The sequence below is a fragment of the Panthera onca genome, chromosome D3, assembly GCF_046562875.1.
Source record: "Panthera onca isolate mPanOnc1 chromosome D3, mPanOnc1 haplotype 2, whole genome shotgun sequence".
NCBI lineage: Eukaryota > Metazoa > Chordata > Mammalia > Carnivora > Felidae > Panthera > Panthera onca.
Window position 1 is genome coordinate 21,219,743 of NC_138350.1, and position 27,188 is coordinate 21,246,930.

At 42.4% G+C, this 27,188-nt stretch overlaps 1 protein-coding gene across 2 annotated transcripts in view; it reads right to left on the reverse strand.

The window, feature by feature from the left end:
• Positions 1 to 27,188, reverse strand: part of OSBP2 (oxysterol binding protein 2) — a 192,265-nt gene that overhangs the window by 132,468 nt on the left and 32,609 nt on the right. For both annotated transcript variants that reach the window (XM_060612689.3, XM_060612688.3), the window contains exon 2: positions 12,095 to 12,303. In XM_060612689.3, the coding sequence (XP_060468672.1) occupies positions 12,095 to 12,303 (209 nt within the window). The remainder of the gene's footprint in view (positions 1 to 12,094; positions 12,304 to 27,188) is intronic.

Sequence of the window (27,188 nt, forward strand, 5' to 3'; positions counted from 1 at the left end):
GGCTGGAGAGAAGTGAACCATGTGGCCTGGAGTCAGCGAGGGGCAGGGCTCAGAGTACACCATCAGGGTGGACCCCACATCCATGCCTGCTGTTGCTCTCAGTTCAAGTGTCCTCCTGACGGTGGCCCTGTTCTGTAATCCTTCCTTCCACTGTTCCCTTGTGAAAGGCTCCTCAACCTGCCCCATCTGATAGGGGTGCTCAGCTTGCCTCTCTCATCCTATATCCTCTGTCCCCTCCTTTGGGAGTACTGGCCTAGGCTGGGCTGCCACTTAATCCAATGCCAGCTCCCTTTTCCCACAATGGGTTCTGGGGCATGTATCCCTGTGTCCTTGGCCTCCTTCTCACTCTGCCTTCAGGCATAGCTCATCTCAACCTCCAATGGGTCAGGGACACCATGGCTGCCTACTCTCAACCCCAGTCAGAGAGCTCCTCCAAGGCTGGGTCCAAGCCTGTGCCTGCTCATCTCTGACTTCCCCACACATGGCCCAGCCCCCAGTGTAAGAGCCTTCACTAAGCAAAAAGGAAGAAATCTAACATTGATTGGAGAAAAGACCATTGGATTTTAGGGCATTTGACAGGACATGATGCTTCAGTGCTTCCAAATCCTTATGATAATTTGAAACATGTGTAAGTAATTTGCAGGCAAATAGGACCTTGCCCAGGAAAAGCCCAATGATAGCTGTTAGCCAAACCCTTTTTCAAAGGGGTCCAAATAACTGAAGTATTCAAATCTTCTGATGCAAGGTCCCTGGGCAAAAAGTTCATTCTGCTGTATGGGGGATTCTGCCACTGACCAAAGGTGCTCAGGCCTCCTGGGACGGGCACGTGGCTTCTGTGCTCTGGCTGCTGAACCAGTCAGTCCTCCTGGCTAAACTCTCCCTTCAGGAGCCCTGTGCACACAGCCAGATGGAGGCCCTAGCCCCAGATATTCCCAAGCCCACCCCTACCAGACTGTTCTCAAACCTCCCCTTGGTGACTGCCAGGCTGAGGGACGATGCAGCCCAAATGCATGCCGTGTCCCCAGCCACAGAGAACCCCCACAGTCCCTGAACACATCCTCTCCTCTGCTCCAGACATTCCCACTGCCTGGATAGTCTTCCTTCTTCCCTTCTCTCCTCACCTCCATCTCCATATTTCAAGCTCTTCTCTGTCCCTCAAAACCCAGCTCAGGTCTCAGCTCCTACAAGTAACCTTCCCTGACTTTGTTCCCCTCTCCCACCCATCCCAGTGGTGACAGCCTCCTACCTTACACTGTGCTAACTCACCTGCAAATTACTCTAACCTCCATGGGAACTGTCACGCCTCGTTCATAAAGTTTGAGTTCATGTAGGACTGTGCCATTTGAATGACATCCATTCCCTCTGAAATGTTAATATACAAGAGCACATACTGTGCAGAGGTCTATTAGGGGTTATTTTTTATATAATAAAAATTATTGTGGCCTGGAAATAGGTGGTTCCCTCCTTTTGCCCATTTTAATCTTTTTTTTTTTTTTTTTTTTTTTTTTTTTTAAGTAGGCTCCATGCCCAGCATGGGGCTTGAACTTACAACTCTGAAATTGAGAGGTGCGTGCTCTACTGACTGAACCAGCCAGGTGCCCCCAACTTTTGCTCATTTTAGACAACTGGCAGGTTAAAGCCAGAAATATAAAACTGGAAGAATATTCCAATATACCAATATACTCAAGAATACAATATTCCAATATACTCAAGAATATTTACAAAGATAGCAAATAAAAATATAGATTAATATTTTTAAAAACTGGAAGAGCTCAAAAGGCCAAGTTTCAGGTGCCCAAGAGATCAGTTACTTCTACAGAGAGCAAGGGAAGATATGCACAGCTGAGGGGTGGGCTCCAGGAGTGTGTCCAGGTCCTGGGCTCTGCAGAAGGTCCACAGCTAGGGCAGGGCTGGCAGGGGAAGGGCCACTGTCACAGCACCCAGACTCCTGACTGACACAGACACTCCTTTTGGAGGTGCAGGCATACCCTCAAGGTGATCATGACTCGTCCCTCTGCATCCACCAGTGACATGTCCCCACCCAGAGGGGAGGGCAGCTGCCTTCTCAGAGATGCAGCCCCCTGGGGCTGCTGTGCCACATTTCATGCTGTTGGAGGTAGGTCATTTTAAGACAGTGAAAGAATATTTTTCCCCTTCCCTTTTCAAACACCCTGGGGTGCTTGACCTTCTGCGGTTGATTCTGTCATATCACTTACTACCAGCTGTGGGCAGGATGATTTATGAGTGCTGGGGCACACTCCCCAACAACAGTGCTGGGATGAGTGGAATTACTAACACCCATAGCAGTACACACCTCCCATGTGTTGTCACATAATCCTCCTGGCAACTGAGCAGGAGTGCCGAAGATGAGGAATCTGGAACTCAGAAATATTCACTGGTTTGACCAAGGCCCCAGGGCTGGATGGGAGCTCACAGAAAAGCCTTGCCAACCACCCATTTTATAGATAGAGTGAGGTCCCAAGGGACACAGTGACTTGCCCAAGGTCAGATCTGACCCTCCTTGACTCAGCACCCTGTCCATAGTACCACAGAACATTCTACCAAATTTGGAAAGTGAATGGCAAAAGAAACACAAAGTAGCCCAGAAAGACAACCTTGGAGTCATGAAGTACCCTTGGGACCCCCAGCCCCAGCCCAGCTCTGTGCTGGAACCTCCCATCATGTCCCCTACCAACACTTTCCCTTTTGTAGTCCACTGATTTGTTTCCCAGACTAAGCAGAAATCGGTCTCACCCCTTTTTCCACTGGTTCTGCTTATGTCTTCCAGTGCCACAAAAACAAAAGCAAAAACAGAAACACAGGTCTGCATCCTTGTTCACATTCTCTGACACTTCAAAATTTCAATATGAGTAGGCTCTACCTGGCCTTCCCTTCTCCAGATTAAACGTCATCAGTTCCTTCATCTGTTCTAGTGGTGACAGGTATAGAGAAACCACAACACCCCAATCCCCCTCTCCAAGGACGATTCTAGCATGGACAAGGGTGTCCTGGCTGCTCTGCACACTGGCCCCACAACAGATCCTCCAGTGCCAAGCCCAGTGGTGGGCCCTGAGGTCACCATGGAAACAAGATACACAGGATCTCTCTGCCCTGGAGGAACTAAGGTTTTATGAAAAGGATGGATAATAAGTAAATAAACAAGTCAGTCAACTAATAATGAAAAATTGCAGTGGAGAAAATAACAAGGATTCTGTCATGAAGCTGTCCTAAGAAGGGAACAACTTAAAACACTCTTAAGTGTTATTAAGCTGAGACCTGAAGGATGAAAGCCAGGCAGGCCAAGAGTAGGAGCAGGAGTGTTCTAGGCAGAGAAGGCCAACGAGTACAAAGGTCCTGAGGCAGGAGCTGAGTATAGTGAGGAGGGAGACAGGTGGGGAAGGAGGCCATAGACTGTCATACAGCATAAGGAGCTCAGATTTTACCCTAAGAGCACTGACAAGCCACCTGAGATTACTGTGTGTGTGTGGTAAAATATACATAACATTTAACATTTTAAACATTTTACGTATATAATTCAGTGATATTTAGTACATTCACAATGTTGTGCAACCATCACAACATTTTCACTACCCAAAAAGAAATCCTGTACCCACTAAGCAGACACTTCTCAACCTCTTTCCCCAGTTCCTGGCAACCACTACTCTGCTTTCTGTCTCTCTGGACTTGCCTATTGTGGACATTTCATGTGAACAGAATCATAAAACATATGGCCTTCTGTATCTGTCTTCTTAACGTGTGTTCAAGGTTCATCCATGTCATAGCATGCATTAGTACTTCATCCCTTTTCCTTGCTCAGTAATATTCCACTGAATGGACATAGCACACTTATTCATTCATTCATCTGATGATGGACATTTGGGCTATATTCACCTTTTGGCTCTTGTGGATAGTGATGCTATTAACATTCATGTACAAGTTTTTGTTTGAAAACATGTTTTCAGTTCTTTTTTGCTTGAAAACGTGTTTTCAGTTCTTTCAGTGTTCAGTTCTTTCCACTGAATGGAGTGGAAGTGCTAGGATCATAGAGGTAATTATGCTTAACTCAGTGAGAAAGCACTAGAACATTTTCCATAGTAGCTGCACTATTTTACATTCCTACTGGCAATGTATGAGGGTTCCTATCTTCCATATCCCTGTCAATGCTTACTTTCCATTGTTTTGTTGCTGGGTTTTTGTTTTTGTTTTGATAATAGCCATCCTAATAGGTGTGAAGTGGTATTTCCTGATTCAGATTTTCATTTTCTTAATGGCTAACAATGTTGATTATCTTTTCATGTGTTTATTGGCCATTTGTGTCTTCTTTGAGGAAATGTCTATTGAAGTACTCTGCCCACTAATATTCTGGATACTAGCCTCATCAAAAACATGTTTTGCAAATATTCTCTCCCATTCTGTGAGTTGTCTTTTTCCTTTCTTAATAAATGTCCTTAGATGCACAAAAGTTTTAAATTTTGATAAAGTGTAATTTATGTATTTTTTTTTTTTTGTCTTTGGCTGCCTGTGCTTTTGGTGTTATATCTAAACAACCACTGCCAAACCCAAGATCATGAAAATTTACTCCTTTCTCTTCCTTCGGGTATTATGGTTTTGGCCCTTATATTTAGGTCTTTGATGCATTTGAGTTAAGTCTTTGTATATGGAGTGAGGTAGGAGTCTAACTTCATTCTTTTACATGTGGACATCCAGCCATCTCAGCACCTTTGTTGAAGAGACTATCCTTTCTCCATTGAATGACCTTGGTACTCTTGCTGAAAATCCATTGATCATAGATGTATAGTTTATTTCTAGACTCTTAATTTTATTTCATTCATCTGTATGTCTGTCCTTAGGTCAGTACCATACTGTTTTGATTTATAGTAAACTAGCTTTATAGTAAGTTTTGAAATTGAAAAGAGTTCTCTTAACTTTGTCTTCCTTTCCAAGATTGTTTTGGCTACTTTGGGTTCCCTGGAATGTTTTTTTCTACCTCTAAGAAAAAAGGTCATTGTAATTTTGATATGGATTATACTGAATCTATACATTGCTTTGGGTTGTATTGTTGTCTTAGTAATATTAAGTCTTCCAATCCATGAACACAGATGTCTTTCCATTTATTTAGGTTTTCATTAATTTCTTTCAGTAATTTTTTTAATTTAAAAATTTTTTAAGTTTTCAGTGAAATTTCATATCCTTGGTTAAATTTACTCTTCAGAATTTATTTGTGATGATACTTAAAGGAAATTGTTTTCTTAATCTCTTTTTTGTGGATTGTTCATTGTGGGTATATAGAAATATAAGTGATATTTGTTGATCTTGTGCCCTGCAGCTTTGCTGAATTTGTTTATTAGCTCTCATAGGGTTTTTCTGTGGATTCTTTGGCATTTTCTATATGTAGAATTGTATCATCTATGTGCCAATAGAAAGTTTTACTTCTTCCTTTCCAATTTTTCCTTTTGTTTCCTTTTCTTGTCTAGAACTTCAAGTACAATGTTAAATAGTCATGGTGAAAATGGGGATCCTTGTCTTGTTCCTGATCTTAGGGGAAAACTTCAGTTTTTTACCATTGAATATGATGCCAGCTGTGGGTTTTTCATAAATGGCCTTCATCATATTTGATGTTTTTATCAAGAAAGGGTGTTAGATTTTGTCAAATCCTTTTTCTGCATCAATTGAGATGATCACATAAGTGAGGATTTTTTCCTTCAATCAGTGAAGTATACTATATTGATTGGTTTCTTATGTTGAACTGCCCTTGTAACTCCTGGGATAAATCCCACATGGTCATGGTGTATAATCCTTTTGATATGCTGTTGGATTTTGTTTGCCAGTATTGTGTTGAGGAGTTGAGGGGTTGAGATGTTGAATCTATATTCATAAGGGATAATGGTCTATAGTTTTCCTTTCTTGTGATGCCTTTGTTTGGCTTTGGTATAGGGGCAGACTCACAGAATAAGTTAGAAAGTGTTTCCCTCCCCTTAATTTTTTTGGAAGAGTTTGAGAAAGACTGGTATTAATTCTTCTTTAAGTGTTTAGTAGTGGGGCGCCTGGGTGGCTCAGTCAGTTAAGCGTCTGACTTCGGCTCAGGTCATGATCTCACGGTCCGTGGGTTCGAGCCCCGCATCGGGCTCTGTGCTGACAGCTTAGAGCCTGGAGCCTGCTTCCGATTCTGTGTCTCCCTCTCTCTGACCCTCCCCTGTTCATGCTCTGTCTCTCTCTGTCTCAAAAATAAATAAATGTTAAAAAAAAATTTAAAAAAATGTTTAGTAGAATTCATCAGTGAAACCATCTAGTCCTGGGCTTTTCTTTGTTGGGAGACTTTTGAGGACTGATTCAATCTCTTATTACAGAACTGCTAAGATTTTCTATTTCTTCTTTAGTTGGTTTAGTAACTTGTGTGTTTCTAGGAATTTGTCCATTTCATCTATGTAGTCTAATTTATTGGTGTACAATTGTTCATAGTATTGTTTTATAATCCCTTTTATTTCTGTAATGTCAGCAGTAATGTCCTCACTTTCATTTCTGATTTTAGTAATTTGAGTCTTCTCTCTTTTTTTCCTAGTCAGTCTAGTGGAAGGTTTGCCAACTTTGTTGATCACCTTAAAGAAGCAACTTTTAGTTTCATTGATTTTTTTTATTATTTTTCTATTCTCTATTTCATTTATCTCAACTCTGATATTTGTTGTTTCCTTCCTTCTACTAGTTTTGGGTTTAGTTTGGTCTTCCTTAAAATGTAAGATGTAAAGCTTGATTACTGATTTGAGATTTTCTGTCTTTTTTAATGTATATTTTATAGCTATAAATTTCCCTCTGAGAACTGCTTTTGCTGTATCCCACAAATTATGGTATTTTGTGTTTTCACTTTCATGCTTCTCAAAGTATTTTTTTAATTTCCCTTGTGATTTCATTTTTGAATCAAGGGTTGTTCAAGAGTGTGTTATTTAATATCTACATATTTTTAATTTTCTTCTGTAATTGATTTCTAGTTTCATTTCACTGTGGTTAGAAAAGATACTTTGTATGATTTCAATCTTCTTAAACTTATTGAGACTTGTTTTGTGGCCTAACATTTAGTGTATCATGGAGAACTTTCTACATGCACTTGAGAAGAGTATGTGTGTCCCACTGTTGTTGGGTGAGTGTTCTGTATATGTTTGTTAAGTCTAGTTGGTTTATAGCACTCAAGAGGTGTAAGTAATGCAGTGATATGATCAGATTCCCACTTTTTAACATGTCATTTTGCCTGCTGTTTGGGGAACTGACTGAAAGCAGGAAGACAGTGAGGAGGTTTTCAGACATTCAGGTAAGAGGGGATGGTGCCTGGACTGGGGTTGTGAGGGGTGGCAGAAAAGCTAGAGAGTAGGCTTCCTGATGGATGAGAGATAGTCCATAGCCTAGGAAGGGACAGATAGGCCTTGGGATGACCTGAAGGGGGTCCATCTGGAGCACCATCTATGCCCTTGACCCAGCTGGTAGCTATGAGCCAGAGTCAAGGAGAACCACACTAGGCTGTCTTCCCTTATTTGGGGTTACCTGAATCTGACCCCATGTGAAAAGTTGCAAACCACAACTCTTTAACATCAGCCTGAGAACTGTGGGAGAAAGATATTGCCTTGCAGAGATGCCACCACAAGAACTCTTTTTCAAGAAATAATCAGGTAACCCCAACCTTTTTATAAAAGCACAGTACCTTTTTGAAGTCTTCACCTTCACATGCGTTAGTTCGTTTATGTTTCAAAACACCAAAAGGAGAGGAATCCTACCATTTCTCATTAACACAGAGCAAGTGCTACCTTGAATTGTACCTGAATGTTTGCCCTATGTTCCTACCCAGGAGGCTAACCCCTTGAGAACACAAGACATGTGCTATGTCTCCAGCCCCTGACCATGCCTAAGGGGTATGAAACGAAGGAAGGTGAGCCTGAGGCAACTCCCTCAGGGGTCTCAACCCTCTTAGAGGAAGTCCAGGCTTAGAAATTACTAGCACTTCCCAGCTGAGTTAACAAGTACTTCCACCCCAGGTGCAGAAGAAACTCTGTCCATTGGCTGTCCCAGGAAAATTGTTCCAGAATGATGAATCCAATAAATACTACCTGCTACGTTATTTTCAGAAGGTTCCTGGAATATGATTCAATTATTTTTTTCTTTTTTTTTTAATACGAAGTTTATTCATCAAATTGGTTTCCATACAACACCCAGTGCTCATCCCAACAGGTGCCCTCCTCAATACCCATCACCCACTTTCCTCTCCCTCCCACCCCCCATCAACCCTCAGTTTATTCTGTTTTTAAGAGTCTCTTTTTTTTTTTTTTTAATGTTTATTTATTTTTGAGACAGAGAGAGACAGAGCATGAATGGGGGAGGGTCAGAGAGAGGGAGACACAGAATCCGAAACAGGCCCCAGGCTCTGAGCTGTCAGCACAGAGCCCGATGCGGGGCTCGAACTCACGGACCGTGAGATCATGACCTGAGCCGAAGTCGGCCGCTTAACCGACTGAGCCACCCAGGTGCCCCTGTTTTTAAGAGTCTCTTATGGTTTGCCTCCCTCCCTCTGTAAATTTTCCCTCCTTCCCCTCCCCCATGGTCTTCCGTTAAGTTTCTCAGGATCCACATAAGAGTGAAAACATATGGTATTTGTCTTTCTCTGTATGACTTATTTCACTTAGCATTAGAACTCTCCAGTTCCACCCACGTTGCTACAAAAGGCCATATTTCATTCTTTCTCATTGCCAAGTAGTATTCCATTGTATATATAAACCACAACTTCTTCATCCATTCATCAGTTGATGGACATTTAGGCTCTTTCCATAATTTGGCTATTGTTGAAAGTGCTGCTATAAACATTGGGGTACAAGTGCCCCTATGCATCAGCACTCTTGTATCCCTTGGGTAAATTCCTAGAAGTGCTATTGCTAGATCATAGGGTAGGTCTATTTTTAATTTTTTGAGGAACCTCCACACTGTTTTCCAGAGCGGCTGCACCAGTTTGCATTCCCACCAACAGTGCAAGAGAGTTCCCATTTCTCCACATCCTCTCCGGCATCTATAGTCTCCTGATTTGTTCATTTTAGCCACTCTGACTGACATGAGGTGATATCTCAGTGTGGTTTTCATTTGTATTTCCCTGATGAGGAGTGACATTGAGCATCTTTTCATGTGCCTGTTGGCCATCTGGATGTCTTCTTTAGAGAAGTGTCTATTCATGTCTTCTGCCCATTTCTTCACTAGATTATTTTTTTTTTTCAGGTGTGGAGTTTGGTGAGTTCTTTATAGATTTTGGAAACTAGCCCTTTGTCCGATATGTCATTTGCATATATCTTTTCCCATTCCATCAGTTGCCTTTTAGTTTTGCTCATTGTTTCCTTTGCAGTGCAGAAGCTTTTTATCTTCATGAGGTCCCAATAGTTCATTTTTGCTTTTAATTCCCTTGCCTTTGGAGATGTGTCAAGTAAGAAATTGCTGTGGCTGAAGTCAGAGAGGTTTTTTCCTGCTTTCTCCTCTATGGTTTTGATGGTTTCCTGTCTCACATTCAGGTCCTTCATCCATTTTGAGTTTATTTTTGTGAATGGTGTAAGAAAGTGGTCTAGTTTCATTCCTCTGCATGTTGCTGCCCAGTTATCCCAGCACCATTTGTTAAAGAGACTGTCTTTTTTTCCATTGGATATTCTTTCCTGCTTTGTCAAAGATTAGTTGGCCATACTTTTGTGGGTCCAGTTCTGGAGTCTCTATTCTACTCCATTGGTCTATCTGTCTGTTTTTGTGCCAATGCCATGCTGTCTTGATGATTACAGCTTTGTAGTAGAGGCTAAAGTCTGGGATTGTGATGCCTCCTGCTTTGGTCTTCTTCTTCAATATTACTTTGGCTATTTGGGGTCTTTTGTGGTTCCATACAAATTTTAGGATTGCTTGTTCTAGCTTCAAGAAGAATGCTGGTGCAATTTTGATTGGGATTGCATTGAATATGTAGATTGCTTTGGGTAGTGTTGACATTTTAACAATATTTATTCTTCCAATCCATGAGCACGGAATGTTTTTCCATTTCTTCGTATCTTCTTCAATTTCCTTCATAAGCTTTCTATAGTTTTCAGCATACAGATCCTTTACATCTTGGGTTAGATTTATTCCTAGGTATTTTATGATTCTTGGTGCAATTGTGAATGGGATCAGTTTCTTTATTTGTCTTTCTGCTGCTTCATTATTACTGTATAAGAATGCAACTGATTTCTGTACATTAATTTTGTATCCTGCGACTTTGCTGAATTTATGAAACAATCATTTTAATTATTTCATTTTATTTTACTCATGAGAAGCTAGAAAGAGGAAACTCATTCTTCCATGACCATCAGTGTTCCTACACTTAGCCAATGGGTGTCTTGAGCCATGTCATCCACACCACCAGCCACACCACCCACCATGTCATCCACCACAGTGGCTTTCCATAGACCTCCAAACAGAAAGCACAGGTCCTACTGGGGGTCCCAGCACAGCCCATGCCTGAAATGGCTCCAAAACCCTCCTTCACTGAGAAATGGAGTGGTATCTTGGGGATCCTGTGTCAAATTCAGCATCACTGTTGACACACCAGAGTCACATGAGTGATGATCCCAAGGAAAAATCACCGGGGGTAAGGGGGAATCCATGCTCCAAATATGTGAGACCAAAAGAGAAGGTCAGAATGATATTAAACAACCACCAATGTGCACTGAGAAGCTAGTGCTGGGGGAGACCCCAATACAATAGACCAGGTATGGGGCATGGTGACTGACATTACCAGTCCCTCTCATCCTGTTTTGTGCTAGAGGTCCTTCCATAGGACTCAATGTCTCCCCAACCAGCCTGTGAGATAATCCTGGAGCGGAGAGGCTGTGATTTGTTCTCACATGGAGCCCTGCCTTCCTAAAAGAACCCCACATAGGTCTGAGAAAACACACGCCATTTTGCTTTAACTTCAGAAGAGTTACAGCTTCCCAATATCTCCTCCCTGAGTGTGTGTGGACCTAGTTTTCACCCATCAGAAACATTTGCTATCACTCTGGGTGGACACGGCTATGGGAGGCAGACATTCTCACACACTGCTACAGTCATCTGATATTACAACCCCTATGGAAGTTAGCTTGACAATCTCTCAGAATTACAAAGGCACACTGCTATTAACCCAACAACCCTACTTTCTAGAATGTATACTTTATACTTTTACAAATGTGAAACAAAATGCAAGATTACTCATTGCAGTGCAGCATGTCATAGCAAAATAAACAACCTAAATGTTCATCAACAGGTTTTGGGTTAAATAAACTATGATACGTCCATACAACAAAGTACTATACTGCTGTAAAAACAAGGAGGAAGCTTTTTATGTACTGATAGGGAAGAAATTCCAAGATACATTGCTAAGTGGAAAGAAAGGAAGGTGGAAGACTGCATTTATTTTAAAATAAGTACCAATTTTAATAAATATGTAAAAGACACAAGGTAGCTCTGGTTGCCTCTGGGAGGGATAATAGGGTGGTTGGCTGGGAACAAGAGTCAAGGGCAGGTGTCACTGCATGTGCTTTTGAAACTTCTGGTTTATGAATCACATAAAGACATGACATATTAAAAAATAAATGCATGTATTAAACAATTAAATGTCTTGCTCAGGATATCTGAGCTTGTCTACCACCTCAGCAAAGACAACAGCTCTGGCTAAATAGCTTTCAATCTCCATAATGGGCCTGGGAAAAAGTCTGGCCCACAGCACAGGTACATGATCCTGGACTCCCACCTCTGCTGCTGCTTCTGGATCTCACTCACTGCAGCATCTGAAGGTTCTGTTAAAATCTAGGAACCATACTTGCCCAAAGAAAGATACACACAGCCCTCCTCATCACAAATATTTCTATCCCAAGACCTGTCCACCCAACCTTGACCACCTAAGCATCTCATTGCTGAGGACACACAGAGCTGAATGGGAAGGGTAAACACATATCCCAACCTTCCAGGGTTGGTCTGGACTAGCCTGGGTCTCCTGGTCACCACCACCCCCAAACACTTTCAAGTCCCACTCTCTCTGTATCCATGACACTGCATGTATACCCGCTCACCAAGTGCTCACTACCTGAGTGGCTGCTCATCATGCAGACAGCCTTGGCCTTGGCCAGCTCCAGGGCGGTGATCCACTGCTGCCGCTCTACCTCCGAGCTGGCCTTGAGGTGGTAGGTCCTTGCCCCACTGGTCAGCACGATACTGCAAGAGTCCTCCGTGTCAAAGTGCGCGGTGGACAGGTTGATGGTGCCACGACAGGTGTGGGCCATTTCACCCTGATTTCTGTAGGATGCAAGAGAAGGTATGGGGTGAGGCTCCCAAACTCAATACCTCTAGACTGCTCAAGGCAAATCCTCAGAACCTCAGACCCTTAGAACTGAGAGAGTCCCTGGAGTCAGAGCAGGGAGATAATGTCTGATGGGATTGACTGGTAGGGGCTTGGCTGAGGGGCGCTCAGTGGGGAGATAGCAAAGGGAGGAGGGCCCGCATTAGTGCCAACTGCAGGGCATGCTGGCTGTGGGTTAAGCCCTTGCAGACATGAGGAAATGGAGAAGGGTGACTGTCTAGAGACCTGTGAGGCAGCATAGACCACTAACTCCAACCCAGCCTCCTTCCACTAAGTCTCAGAACCACAGAGCTGGAGCAGGATGGCAAATACCACTGAAACTGAGATTAGAGACCCAGAACCCCAGAGGGTGGATTTGGAGGCACACCCTGCCAGGAGTGACCTAGGAACAGAGATCCACAGAGCAAGGATGCCACCACACTCTTCTGGCCCCACAACAAATGGGAAGAAGGCAATGGCGGGACTAACACAGTGCTGCCTCATGACGGACATGACCTTAAAACCTTTGCTGGTTATAAGATTATGGAGCTAATGGTACCAAAGCAAGGGGAAATGGAAGTGACTGAAGTGCAGGCCATTTCCAACTGTGACCAATGTCTAAAAACAGATCCAACCATCATGACTGGATCTACCTAACTTAGTCCTTCACATACTTAAAGGAAATTTGGAACCATCACAACATACCAAATCTCTTTTCACAGAGAGTATTGGAAAAGGAAGAGCAATTGGTGGTCAGCATGTAACACAGCCAGTGGCAGAAGCTCATTTGGCAAATTCTGCTGCCCTTTGATGCTGGCTGTTCCTCATGTTATTTTCTTGATTCTTCTACCAGTTCTAAAGTCAAATGACTTGACACTCAACAAGACATTCAGCTTTTATGTGAACAGCTTATGCCTTTTCCAATTCCCTCCTGCTTTGGCTACATTCCTTAGAGAAGATGACATAGTTTATACTTGAGGAAAAGTCCCGCTCCTAGGTGCTGACATGTTCTACTTGAAGAAAACTTCTAATTAACAAAACTGGCAAAGATGAGCATACCTGTTGGAAGCCTGCCCTTTTTGATTCAAGGACTTTTTGGCTAGAGGCTGTTCAGGTGTTAAACAATACAGTAACTAACCAAAAAGGCCACTATGGCTCAGCTCAAAAAGAAGGCAGGGAGGTGGTGACCATTCTAGGCAGGGGGAACAGAAAGGGCAAAGAACATAAGGGAAGGTGAACTTTACAGGTTTCAAAAAAGAAGAAAAGTTTCCATGTAGTAAGAGCATTGAGAACAACAGAGTGAATGAGAAAAAGGTGAAGCTAGAAAATTACATAGGGGCCAGATGCAATACCTTGCGGGTTATGTTAGGATTTAGACTTTTATCTCAAAATTAAAACAGTGGGCCTCCTAGGCCTAATGTTAGGAAAGAAGCAGAGGTGGCCAAGAGTTACAGAAATTCCTATGGAAAACGGGGAATAGAAGTACCTGGTATGAGATGGGATATGGAAGCCAGGCCACTGTGTGGTATCAGAGTGGGATGGAAGTTATCCAGTGGCTATTGTATTGGATTACAACCCATCAACTAAAATAAATACCCCTGAGTTCATGCTGATATAAGCAAATAGTTGAAGGGATAAATAAATGGGGGAGAAGGGACAGATCTTCTTTAATAAAAGTAGATGTGATCACAGATATAGAAACTCACTAAATGCAATGTAGGATTCTAGATTGGATTACAAGATAGAAAAAGACATTAGAGAAAAACTTGTGAAATATGAATAAAGTTGGAGGTTTAGTTAATAGTATCATATCATGTTAATTTTCTGGTTTTGATAATTGTACTTTGCTGAGATAAGATATTAACATTAGGGGAAGCTAGATGATGGATACTTGAACTTTTCTATAAGACTCCTCCTCCTCTTCCTCTTCTTCCTCCTCCTCCTCTTCCTCCTCCTCCTTTTCCTTCTCCTCCTCCTTCTCTTCCTTCCTTCCTTCCTTCCTTCCTTCTTCCTTCTTCTTTCTTTCTTCTTTCTTCTTCTTCCTTCTCCTCCTCCTTCTCCTCCTCCTCTTTCTTCTTTGTAGATCACCAGTTTATTTTAAAAGTACACAACACAGGAATAGCCAGATGGAAGAGATAAGTAGGAAAAAAGTGTAGAGTTTCCATGCTCTCTGAGCATGCCACTGTCCCCATATCTCCACATGTTCACCATGAAAACTCTGGAAACTCTCCAAACCACAGTATAAGTTATTTCAAAATTAAAAATAAAAATTTTAATGCTGCCATCACACTCTTCCCAGAGTCATAGCTGAAATGAAGTCTGGTGACCAGAACCTGAACTCACTTGCTGTCAGGCTCAGTGACAGGGTGGGTGGGATATGTTCCCAATGTTACTGAAGAACAGAAGCCCTAAGTCCCTATTATAAGGCCTAGCTCTGGACTGGGCTCTCCAGAGTGAGGTGGAGGAACTTTGGAAATCACTAGAGGGTTGCCTGTGTGGCTCAGTCAGTTGAGCATCTGACTTTGGCTCAGGCCATGATCTTACAGTTTGTGAGTTTGAGCCCCACATTGGGCTCACTGATGTCAACATGGAGCCCTCTTCAGATCCTCTGTTCCCCTCTTTCTCCAACCTTCCCCAGTTTGCACTCTCTCTCAAAAATAAATAAACATTTAAATAAATAAATAAATAAATAAATAAATAAATAAACAAAACTTAAGAGTTTTTGTAAGGTTTATTCATTTTTGAGAGACAGAGCATGAGCAGGGGAGGGGTGGAGAGAGAAGGAGACACAGATTCTGAAGCAGGCCCCAGGCTCTGAGCTGTCAGCACAGAGCCTGACCTGGGGCTCAAACCATCAGCCACAAGATCATGACTTGAGCCAAAGTCAGATGCTTAATGAACTGAGCCAACCAGGTGCCCCTTAAGTAAAACATTTTTAAAAATCACTAGACAAAAAGTAAAGTTGTGGGTAAGGGTCAGGGAGGGAGAGAGAAACTCCCCACTCAAGACAAACTGGAAACCAAACTTTAAAATCAATGAAGAAAATCAATGCTAACAAAGAAGCCAACAAAGTCAAATGCTCAGCAGATGAATCACTTCAGACAAAATGGATGTATCAGAACAATATTTTAAAAATGAATGTAAATCGGTTTAATATTCTAAAGATGAAGGAATAATATCAATAAAAGAGAAATAATTTGTGAAACAAAGCTGGTAAAAATGAAACAAGAACAAGTAGACATGAAAAAGTAACAGGGAATTTCAGAAAATGAAAATATAAGCAGATAAGCTTTACCAGTCACCCAGCATCCACATCTAAATTTAACCTTAACTCTTTGTAACTAGAGTTACTTTTCATTAAAAGATTTGAGGGGAGATTGATTTTTCGTTTTATTTTTCTGCATTATTGGAAGAAATTATGTAGCAAAACATAGGAATTTAGGAATTAAAGGTCCATTAAAATCATCAAGGTCCAATATATTTACTTGTCTTGGAATTTAACTCTGTTCTTTTTTCTTTCGTTTAGATGTTTTGTGGTCAATCCATTTTCCACTAGTAGCCAAAGTGATATTTTTTGTCCTGTTACTCAGTTTTTAAGATTTCAATGCCTTCAAAGTAAGTCACAAAAGGGTCCAAAATTCAGAGTCATATCATAAAATTCAGGTTGTTTTTTGGGAGTGGTGCACCTACCCATGTTGTATATAAATTTTTGTTTCTCCCATTGTAAGTTCTGGCTGAGGTAACTTCTCCTATGAGAGTCAACCTTCCAGGGCCACCCAACAGTCCAGATGGTGGAAAGGTTAAAGTCCCACTCATGGCACACTGTGGACTTGGGTCTGCAAGCTGCAGTGGCAATTCCTATCCTACCCACCCTGGAAGGAGAGCTTTGGAGGTGTGCAACAACCCAGAACCGTCTATTCTCATTGAGCCCTAGGCATATTTAGTGCCTCAAGACAAACCAGGCCATGTGATAGGGTTTGCCAGTTATATGAGAGCTCATATCCAGCACACATGATCAAGTATCTTCTGCCAGTTTTTAAAAGAATATGTTTTGTGGCATTACTTTACATTCAGTGAATGTTTTAAGTATTTAGAACAAGTAGAGACAAAATATGGAACACCTGTAGTAAAGTTAACTGTAAGAGAGGCTACCATAACTAACATTCTTCTAAGTGAGTCACACTGACTCTCAACCAAATAATATTCAGCTGTTCTGATGGCCAGTGTCCTTGCCAGAGATAAGAATATGACATCAGCTATCAGAACTTGGAAGCCCGTAATGGTTTATATAGGACTTCCTAAGCACTAACTGAGCTGTAATAGTTAATGTAGCATTTTGGCTAGTGACTACCCACCTGTATTGGATATAAACCTTGTGCACCAGCTCAGAGACCCCTTACCACCTCCTTTATTATCTCTTGGTACCCCATGTGGCTTGGGACACTCCTCCATTTATGAGCTTGGAAGGATGCTGAATCTCAGAGTGTGGGATCTGGCTTCTTGAGTGGCCATCAGGAGGCTAGATTTTTGCAATCCACTAGTTTAGAAAGGTTTTCACCTCACAGGCTGAACAATGACCAGTGGGAAGTGGGAAATAGATGGGAAGCAGGCAGATAAATACTCCTCATTCTTCCCTCAGTGGACCTCTCCAAAGTATGCTTTATGTTTGAAAACCTTTTGGAGAAGTCCATGAGCCCAGAGAACGAGTAGCTCCTATGACCCTTGCAGTCTGCTGTGAGGTCATAGCCAACCTATTAAAGTATTGCATCATTTTGTATCTTTCCCTTACCTTTACCTTTTTGCCTCCACATCACCAATGCTCGTCTCGCTGAGTGTCCAACCTGTCAGCAGGAGGGACTGACACAACCTTCAAGGCATAACCCACTCTTTGGGAAGAATAAGACATCCATCAACTAGATCAAACCGCTTTCACCTTGGTGTGGCAGGGGGAAGGGAGACTGAGCAATTTGTCCTTACTGGAATCCATGTGTTTTCTGGTAATAGGGTTGCCTCCAGCAGCCCTATAGTCCATAGTTATCAAATCCTCATATGCCTGCCTGGATTCTCATAGGACACAGCCTCAGATTAAGTCACTCACTTCAACTAAGGAAGTGAACCAATAACTCCTGATTGGAGTTCGCCTATCTTACTGTGAACCCTGCAGCCACTCGGGAGCAGCCAACCTGACAGAAGAATGGAATGGCCTAGTGAAGGCTCAGCTGGGGCACCTACTGGGGAGATGTCTATGGGCTTGAGCATCAATCCCCCAGGATGAAGTATATGCCCTGAACTGACAACTGATATCTGGATGACCTGTATAATTACAGAAGATGGGTCCAGGAGTGGCCCTGTTCACTGTTACACATAGTGACCCCTAGCAGAGTCTATGCTTCTCATCAGCTGGGCTAAGCTGGGTTAGAGGTTCTACTTCCAGGGAAAGGGGAAACACAACACAATAAGGCTTCCATTAAATCGGAAGCTGATGCTACCCCCTGGCCACTTTCTGCTCCTCCTGACAGTGACCAACAGACCAAGAAGGGAGTGACAATACTACTGGGTCGCTAATACCAACTTCCATGAAGATTTAGGTTAGTGGTACATATGGGGATGGGAGAGGAATGTCTGGAATAGAGCTGAAGGGATTCCCCCAGAGACTCTCTTAATACTTTTATGTCTGGTAATGGTTATTAATGGGCAAGGCAACAAGGAACTCAAACCCCTCAGGACAAACGTCACAGACCAGCCAAAGTGCTAGCAGAGAATGAAGAGGATCTAGAATGGGGGGGGGGGGGGAGGAAGATGATGAATATCAATTACAGCATTGGGACCAGACATAGCAGCAGCAAATGAACTTGTTTCATAGCCTTCTTACTTCAGTTTTCCGGGCAACCTCAGTTAGCCACCAGGAAGGGGACTCTGTCATTGATTGGACTTGCACCTCCAAGGAAGGGGTAAAGATGTCTTCATTCTCTCAAGAGAATGGATGTCCCCACATCGTAGTAGGAAAGCTGACACCATGGGAGGGCACAAGAGGACCTGAGTAGCGCAAGGTGTGAAGCATATTGGACACAAACCTTGTGCACCTTCTCAGATTCCCTCGACCACCTCCTTCTCTGTCTCTCTCGGTCGGTACCTCAGCCTTGCCCAATTGTCCTTCCGCTTCTGGACTTTCATGAAATGCCACAGTGGGAGACAGGAGGTGGAAGCAAAGGGGGCAGATAAATTCCACCTCCATTCTTCCTTCTGCAGACTTCTCAGAGGTGTGTTTTCTCCTTGCATATCTTCTGGAGAAGTCCATGTGCCAGACCTGCTGTGTCTCTCTGCAGCTCACTGTGATGGGACATCCATCCTTCCACTTCCTGTTTCTGCCTCACCACCTTGGGACCGCATCTCTCAAACAGAGTGTCAGCCCTTTTATCCTTGCCTTGGCTCTGTTGTGTAGAGGACCTTCATAAAAATTGTCCATAGGCAGGAAGAAAATTGATAAGCAACAAATTTGAATCCAGACACACAGAAAGACAAAATCTACTAATTTGGAGCAAAGCACTTATCCTTGTGTGTGACTTTCATTCAATTGCTAGCTCAAGCTGAGTCTGATTCACCCGGCAAATTCCACTCTAATCTTCCAAATCCAAATTCAGCAAGTACTTCCTATGGGCTACTATATAAAGGAATTGTGCTAGAAACTGGAGAGAGGGTAAATATAAAGATAAATGAAACACATTTTCGGGCCTCAAAGAACATTCCATCTTGTGAAAGAGACAGACCTGTAAATGGTAAACTGCTATTTAATAGGCAGGGGAAAATAAACTCAAAATAAAAGGAGCATTTACTTTATGAAAATTCATTGAGTTGTGTCCTTATAATTTACCTACTTTTCTGCATGTATGTTACACACATACAGTATGTTGTATGCTACATACATAGCCATTGTTAATAAACAGTTTGCTTTAAAAACAAACTCAAAATGGAAGGATAAGTCGCCAGTGGTGGGAGCTCAGGAGACAGAATGACACTTTCCTTTCCAGATGGATCAAGGAGGTACATACACTGGAGCAGAATTTCAAACAATGAGGGGACTCTGCCCAGGCAAAGGCTAGGAGGAGGACCAGGCCAACCCAGAGCAGCGATGTGGAGGCATGTGGCTCTGGGAAAGCCCAGGGATCTAGGACAGCCAAAGGAGAGGGTCTACACATGGCCAGGCTTGACGATGAGTATTGAGTTAAACTGTGCCCCCCAGGAAGATATTGTGAAGTCCTAACCCCTAGTACCTGCAAATATGACCTTATTAGGAAATATGGTCTTTGAAGATATAATCAAGTTAAGATGAGGTCATTAGGGTGGGCCCTAATCCAGTATGACTGGTGTCCTTATAAGAAGAAGAGAGAGAGACAGAGGCACAGAGGGCAGTAGAGATGGGAATGATGCATCTACAAGCCAAGGAGCACCAAGGATTACCGGCAAACATCAGAAGCTAGCCAGGCCTGGAAGAGAACCTCTCCTACAGCCTTCAGAGAGAGTACAGTGCTGCTAGCCCTTTGATTTTAGATTTCTAGCCTCTGGAAATGTGAGGCAGTAAATTTCTGCTGTCTTTAGCCACCCAGTTTATGGTGTTTTATTACTGCATCCCTAGGACACTAAACATGATGGCTGAACAGATGAGTGCAGGGAGGGCCCTTTGGAAGTTCCCATACAGCTGAGCTGGTTTATGTCTACATATCGATCATGGGACTGCATTTCAACCCCCACCCCCAATCTCCACTGAGAACACTCAGTCACCACAGCACCCATATGGCTCTTTTTTCCCTAGAACAGCCCTGCCCCCAAACCACCCATCGCAGCTCAGAGCTTTCCCCTTTTCCTATACCATTGAGGTTGGAGCACCCAAAATGACCCGCAGCAAAGATTCCAAGGATTCAGGTTCCATCAATGACATGACACGTATTAACTGCAGAAGCAAGTTAGGATGGAACTGAGCAGGAGAAAAGTTATTCATTGTGGTGGCAGGAACTGTGACAGAGGGAGCAGGATTTTGTTGCCATCGGCTTCCTGATTCCGTGGCTCCCTGCAGCAGCAGCCGCCTACCAGCAGAGCTAGTGAGAGTCTGGGGACCCTCAATATTCCTGACTTTCAGCTTCCAGCTGCTTTTCCAGCCCTCCCAGCAACTAGGAAGCTACCTCACCCATGGCAGCATAGCCTTTCAGCTAACACTAGCCAGACTCATTTCTGGTATGTGCAGCTGAGTCCTGGCCAAGGCACCTTCCCAGAGGCTACAACATCTCAGAATGAATATCCAAGACTGCAAATAAGGTTTGATGTGTGCTGTTTGGGATCTCTAGCTACCAAGGCACCCATAGGCTCATCCCATGCATTTGCAAAGATTTTAAAATCTGGATCCAGAGATGCAAAATGTATAGCCAACAACCCAATTTAAAAATAGGCAAAAGAGGGGCACCTGGGTGGCTCAGTCAGTTAAGCATCTGACTTTGGCTCAGGTCATGATCTCGCGGTTCATGGGTTCAAGCCCCATGTCGAGCTCTGGGCTGACAGCTCAGAGCCTGGAGCCTGCTTTGGATTCTGTGTCTCCCCCTCTCTGCCCCTCCCCTGCTTGTATTCTCCCTCTCTCTCAAAAATAAATAAACATTAAATAAAAATAAAAATAGGCAAAGGATTTGAACAGATACTTCACAAAAGAGGATCTCTGAATAACTAATGAACATATGAAAAAGGGCTCAACCTCATCAGTAATTAGTAAACATACGTGTGCACCATGATCTAGCAATTCCACTCCTATGGACCTCCCCTTTAGGGATATATGCATGTGGTTACCAAAGACATGTGCTGGAGTGTCTGCAGCATTCTTCTTAAAAGCCCCAAACTGCAACAACCCACATGTCCATCCATACTAGAATCGATAAGCAAATGGTGGCTTATCCAATTCATGGCTTATCCAATTGGTAGAGTATTATACAGAAATGAGAATAAATCCATAAGAACCACACAAACGACCTGGAAGAACCTCAAATATAATGTTGAGCAGAAGTCAGACACAAAGAAAACGTATTGTGTGAGTCTACTTAGACAAAGCACAGTTACAGGCAAACCTAAGCTCTGGGGTGAGAAGTCAAGGTAGCAGTTACCCTTGAGGAGCAATGAGTGGAGGGGAGACAAGGGGAGGCTCCTGGGGGTGGGGGGAGCTGGTCATGTTTTATTTCTTTAGCATGTTTTATTTCTAACGGCTATCTAATGTGTTCATTTGGGGAACATCTCCTGAGCTGTATATATATTTACCACTTGTCTCTATGCATATCAAACCTCATTAAAATGGCATTTAAAAAGAACAGAGATGCAGGGAATCCTTTCCTGGCAGTGGAGGCAGCAACAACTGGTTCTCTAGGGCAGCAGAAGTAGCAAAGCCTAGGGAGCATCAACATCCAGTGCCCAGGTGGCAATGTCCTCTCCAGGATAGTTTTGTGACATGATTTTGGTCATAGACCTGGCTACTAGCCTTCTTGTTCTCACCTCCCCCCCTCTGAGACCTCTGTCCTCCTACCTTTCCAGGAATCCTGTCTGTGAGTTCCTGAAGATCCTTCCAGTAAATACATCTTTTTTTTTTCCTTAAAATATCCAGAGCTGGGTTTCTGTTGTTCTGCTAGGACAGGTGGACAGCGGCCCCAGAAGGGATGTCAGAAGGCAGAGAAGACAGTGAAGAAGGTTGTACAAAAGACACATGCAGGAGAAACAGATTTCGGTTCTTTTATCTCTCAGGTCATGGGGATGCTGTTAGGATCCTTCCAGATCTAAGTAACAAAGCTCAGCTTATTCATTCTAACTACCACATCCTGAGGACTTACCTTAGAGGTGTCTCACATGGAGTAGCCACTTAAGATGTGATAGGAAAGGCAGGAATGACCTCCCTGTTCCAGAGGCAGAGGCTGAGGCTGAAGCTTGGCTAAGTGGGCAGCTCATTGCAGGTTCCAAAGGGGACCAAGCCAGTCTCACCCATTCACCTGCAGCCCTGTCTCTTACCCAGAGGGGTGCATGGACTTGTCCCCAGGCTTCATTTCTACTCTTAAAAGTCATCAAAGCTGGTTAGGGGCACCTGGGTGGCTCAGTTGGTTAAGTACCCAACTCTTGATTTTACCTCAGGTCATAATCTCATGGTTCATGGGATCAAGCCCCTCATCAGGTAAACATTAAGAAAAAAAGTCATCAAAGCTGGTTAAATGGTGCCATCCAGAAAATGCTCAGTATGGCAACTGTCAGAAGTGGCCAAACAGAAGCATTTACTGTGCAGATGAGATTGTCACCATGAGACCTGACACCGTTTCACTTTGCTTCTGGCCTCATTCTTTTCCATTTAGAGCTTCCCTCGAGAAATGCTCAAAAAATGCTGCTGCAAATTCTACAGGAAGGACATTTCCAATGTAATTTTTTTTCAATAAAAAAGGAGACTTGGGAGCCATTCTCCCGTATCTGAAATTCACATTGCTGCATGTTTACACAAATGGAGGATGACAGATGGTGATTTACAAAGGCCAGTACAGGGGCGCCTGGGTGGCTCAGTCGGTTAAGCGTCTGACTTCAGCTCAGGTCACGATCTCGCGGTCCGTGAGTTCGAGCCCCGCGCCGGGCTCTGGGCTGATGGCTCAGAGCCTGGAGCCTGCTTCCGATTCTGTGTCTCCGTCTCTCTCTGCCCCTCCCCCGTTCATGCTCTGTCTCTCTCTGTCTCAAAAATAAATAAAACGTTAAAAAAAAAAAAAACAAAGGCCAGTACACTTATCAATACCACTTACATCTAGGTAGTACCTCACTTTCCATGGGAGGCTAGAAAACAGGATTCCTTCAATCCTCGCAAGAACACATAAAGTAGGCAAAGCAGACATTGATTTGTTTAGCAAATATTTATCAAGTATATTCTAAATGGCAGGCCCCTGCAGGAGGGAATTAGCCTCATTTTATAGCCAAGAAAGGGGAGGAGGCCAGGAAAAGGTGACTCATGTTTCCCTGTCCATAAAACTGGTAAACAATAAGGGGTACCTGGGTGGCTCAGTCAGTTAAGCATCTGCCTCTTGGTTTCAGCTCAGGTCATGATCTCACAGTATGTGAGTTCATGCCCCACACCAGGCTCTTTGCTGACAGAGTGGAGCCTGCTTGGGATTCTCTCTCCCTCTCTCTCTGTCCCTCCCCTGTTTGCTTGCTCTCTCTCTCAAAATAAATAAACAAACTTAAAAAAAAAATTTTAACTGTAAACCAATAAATCCAGGCTGGAACTGAGTTTCTCTGCCACCAGCACAGGGCTCTGTCCATGCAGAATACTGGGGTATCCATCCAGAAAAATGTTTTGCTTCACCTGGTCATTGTTTCTATTTGCCACTTGCAAGTGAGAACACACTTGTGACCTATCCTGTCCCTGCCCAGGTCAGAGCTAACACGTGGTGAGAGCTCAGGGATGGTGGGCAAGCTGAGTGAATTAATACAGGAGTGTTACACAAGTAAAGGAATAAACCCAGGGAGATGACCCACTCCTGGAACCACCCAAAGTCCTGTCAAACTCACATTCTTAAGGTAGAACAGTAGGGTAACACCCTACCCTTGAACATCACTCACTGAAAAACCACTAGACCCTTTTTGTGGTTCCACCAAAATGTTAGAATACCATGTACTAGCCACATATAAGGTGGTTCCTAAGAATATTAAGTGAAAATCCTGTCACAGAATATTAAGCAAATACTTTACATCTCAAATTTAGACTAAAATGTCTCATCAGGTAGAAAATGGATAAACATGCCACTTTTGCTGCCAATGCAATAACAACAAACCACAATATTTTCCCAAGTTACTGCACTTTTAAAGTGTGATGTTGGTCAGGCAAAAGCCTGACCCCTGGACTTCACCAAGCAGAATTCCAAGTCCTCTCCAGCATGCCTCCTCAATCTCTCTCAAATCCACCCCCTTCACTGAAGCTGTCCCTCTCAGCCCTGCACTGGGCCATGGTCATCTCTCACCAGGACATACCCACAGCTCCTCCATCAGCCTCTGCCTTGCCCCTGAAAGTCCACTCGTGCTACATTTTTCTAAAACTTCAGTCTGAGTCTGTCAATATGCTGCTTTAAACCTTCAACTAATCTCCTCTTTCTTTTCTTTTTTTTTCTTTTTTCTTTTCTTTTCTTTTCTTTCCTTTTCTTTTCTTTTCTTTCCTCCTCCACCTCCTCCTGCTGCTGCTGCTGCTGCTGCTGCTGCTTCTCCTCCTCCTCCTCCTTCTCCTCTTCCTCCTCCTCCTTCTTTTTTTTTGTGTGTGTGTTTTTGTTTTTTTTTTTTTTTAGAGAGAGTGATAGAAGGAGAGAGAGAATGCTAAGCAGGCTCCATATCCACACCCAGCACGGAGCCCCATGTAGAGCTTGATTCCAAAATGCTGAGATCATGAACTGAGCTGAAATCAGGAGTAAGACACTCAACCAACTGAGCCACCCAGGAGGCCCTAATATCCTCTTTCTTCGGGACAAATTTCTTGCTCCTGAATAAGACTTACCAGCTCTTCCTGAGCTAGAGTAAAGTGCCACAACATATTTCAAGGGCTGAAAGTAAAGAACTGTCAACTCAGACTCCAGTGAAAATATCCTCCAAGAATGATGGAAAGGTAAGGTGATTCTCAGATGAAGGAAAACAAACATTCTTTTAGACCAGCAGACCTACCCTAAAAGAATGGCAAGAGAAAGATTCTCTAGAAATAAAGGAAATGATAAAAGAAGGAATCTTAGAACATCAAAGAGGAAAAAAGAACATGATAAACAAAAATATGGATTAAGACAATAGATATTTCTTCTCTTGAGTTTTTAAACTATGTTTGATGGCTAAAGCAAAAATTAAAACACTGTATGATGTGATTCTACATATATATAGAGGAAAATGTAAGACTACACTATCCTATTAATAGGGGAAGGTAAAGGAACTTACAGGGAAGTAAAGTTTCTATACTTCATTGAAACTAATTAAATGACATCAACAGATGTGATACATTATATATATATATAATATATTTATATTAAATATATTTATTTATATATTATTTATATATATTATTTATATATATTAAATATAAAATAAAATATAATTATATATATATATATATATATATATATATATATATATATATATATAATGTGTGGAGGAACCACTAAAAAAGTTATCCAAAGATATATACTCAAAAACACTTTAGAATTATTAAATATAGTTACCATATGATCCAGCACTTCCAAGAGAAATATAACAAAGAGAAATGAAAACATACGTCCACACAAAAACCTGTACACAAACTTTTATAATAGCATTACACATAAATGGTGGAAATAACCCAGATATCCATCAGTAGATGAATGGACACAAAAAATGGTATGTTATACAGTGAAATTATATTCACACAATGGAATATTATTTAGCTATAAAAAGGAACAAAGAACTGATATATGCTACAGCTTGGATGAACCTTGAACATAGTGCTAAGTGAAAGAAGCCAGTCACAAAAGTCCATGCATTGTATGATTCCATCTGTATAAAAGTCCACAAAAGGGAAATACATAGAGACAGAAAGTATATGAGTGGTTGCTTAGGACTGGGGGGAGATTCAGGGGTGGAGAGATGGGTAAGGGAGTGATAGCTAAATGGTATGGGGTTTCTTTGGGAGGTAATGAAAATGTTCAAAACTTGACTATGATAGTTGCACATATTGGTGAATATATTAAAAATTATTAAGTTGTAGACTTTAAATTCATGGTATATGAATCATATCTCAAAGATTAGAACAAGAATAACAACTGCAATACACCAAAAGGCACCAAGTCAAGAAGTTCATAATGATGCTTAAAAAATAAGTCATTAGTGACCCTGGAGAGATGCTAGAGGTCCAACTCATTTGTCTGATAACTGGTGAATAAAGGAAATCATGGTGCATTTTTCCTACTGTTTCCATAGTAACTAAACTATTGGGTAACCAAATGGTTAGATGAGGGGAAGTTTCTCTTTATAGAATTATTTTCACTAATAACTACAAAAGGAATGATAGAATATTATCATTTTGCAACCTGTACTGAACTAATGGGTCTAGGAATTTGTCCTCAATGACTGCTGGTGTGTATGTGTGTATGTATGTGTGTGTGTGAGAAAGAGAGGGAAGAACTAGACAACACGTGTCCCCTTTTAATATATCTATGAATCATTTTGCCAATATAATTGAAACTTACTCTGCATTTCTATTCATCAGTTTACAGTAAATAAAGGAGATAGAAGGGTATCATAAACAGCATTATGGAGATGAAATCAGCAAAATCCAGTCTGTGGGAAACTACAGAACAAATGACCTATTTTTTTTCAACCAATAAATTGCAAGAGAAAAATAAAGAGATGGGGAGAACCTATAAATCACAAGAGACTGGGGAACTCCTTCTCCTTTCCCAGGCTGTGCTCAGCCATGAGCATCAGGGCAGCCAGGCCCTAAGGCAGAGAGGTTTGGCTGGTATAACCAGCAATATCAGCAATACCAAGGTCAAGAAAATTCATTCAATATGACTGGGTGTGGAGGAACAGAGGAGATTTGTTCAGCATGGCTGGAAGAGTAGTTTTATATAGGAAACTGAGCAAATAAGTAAATATATTAAGGATAGTGGGAGCCAGAGCTCTTATTGTTAGATTCTGAAGTTGGAAATATGGAAGGGGAACATGAGGAAAAAAACTGTCTCTATCCACATAGAAAGCCTAGAAGTAGTGATGTCCCAATGACAATAAGCACACCCAGCACTCAGAATTTGGCTTCTAGATACCACTTTCTACTAAAAGGAACCAGGGC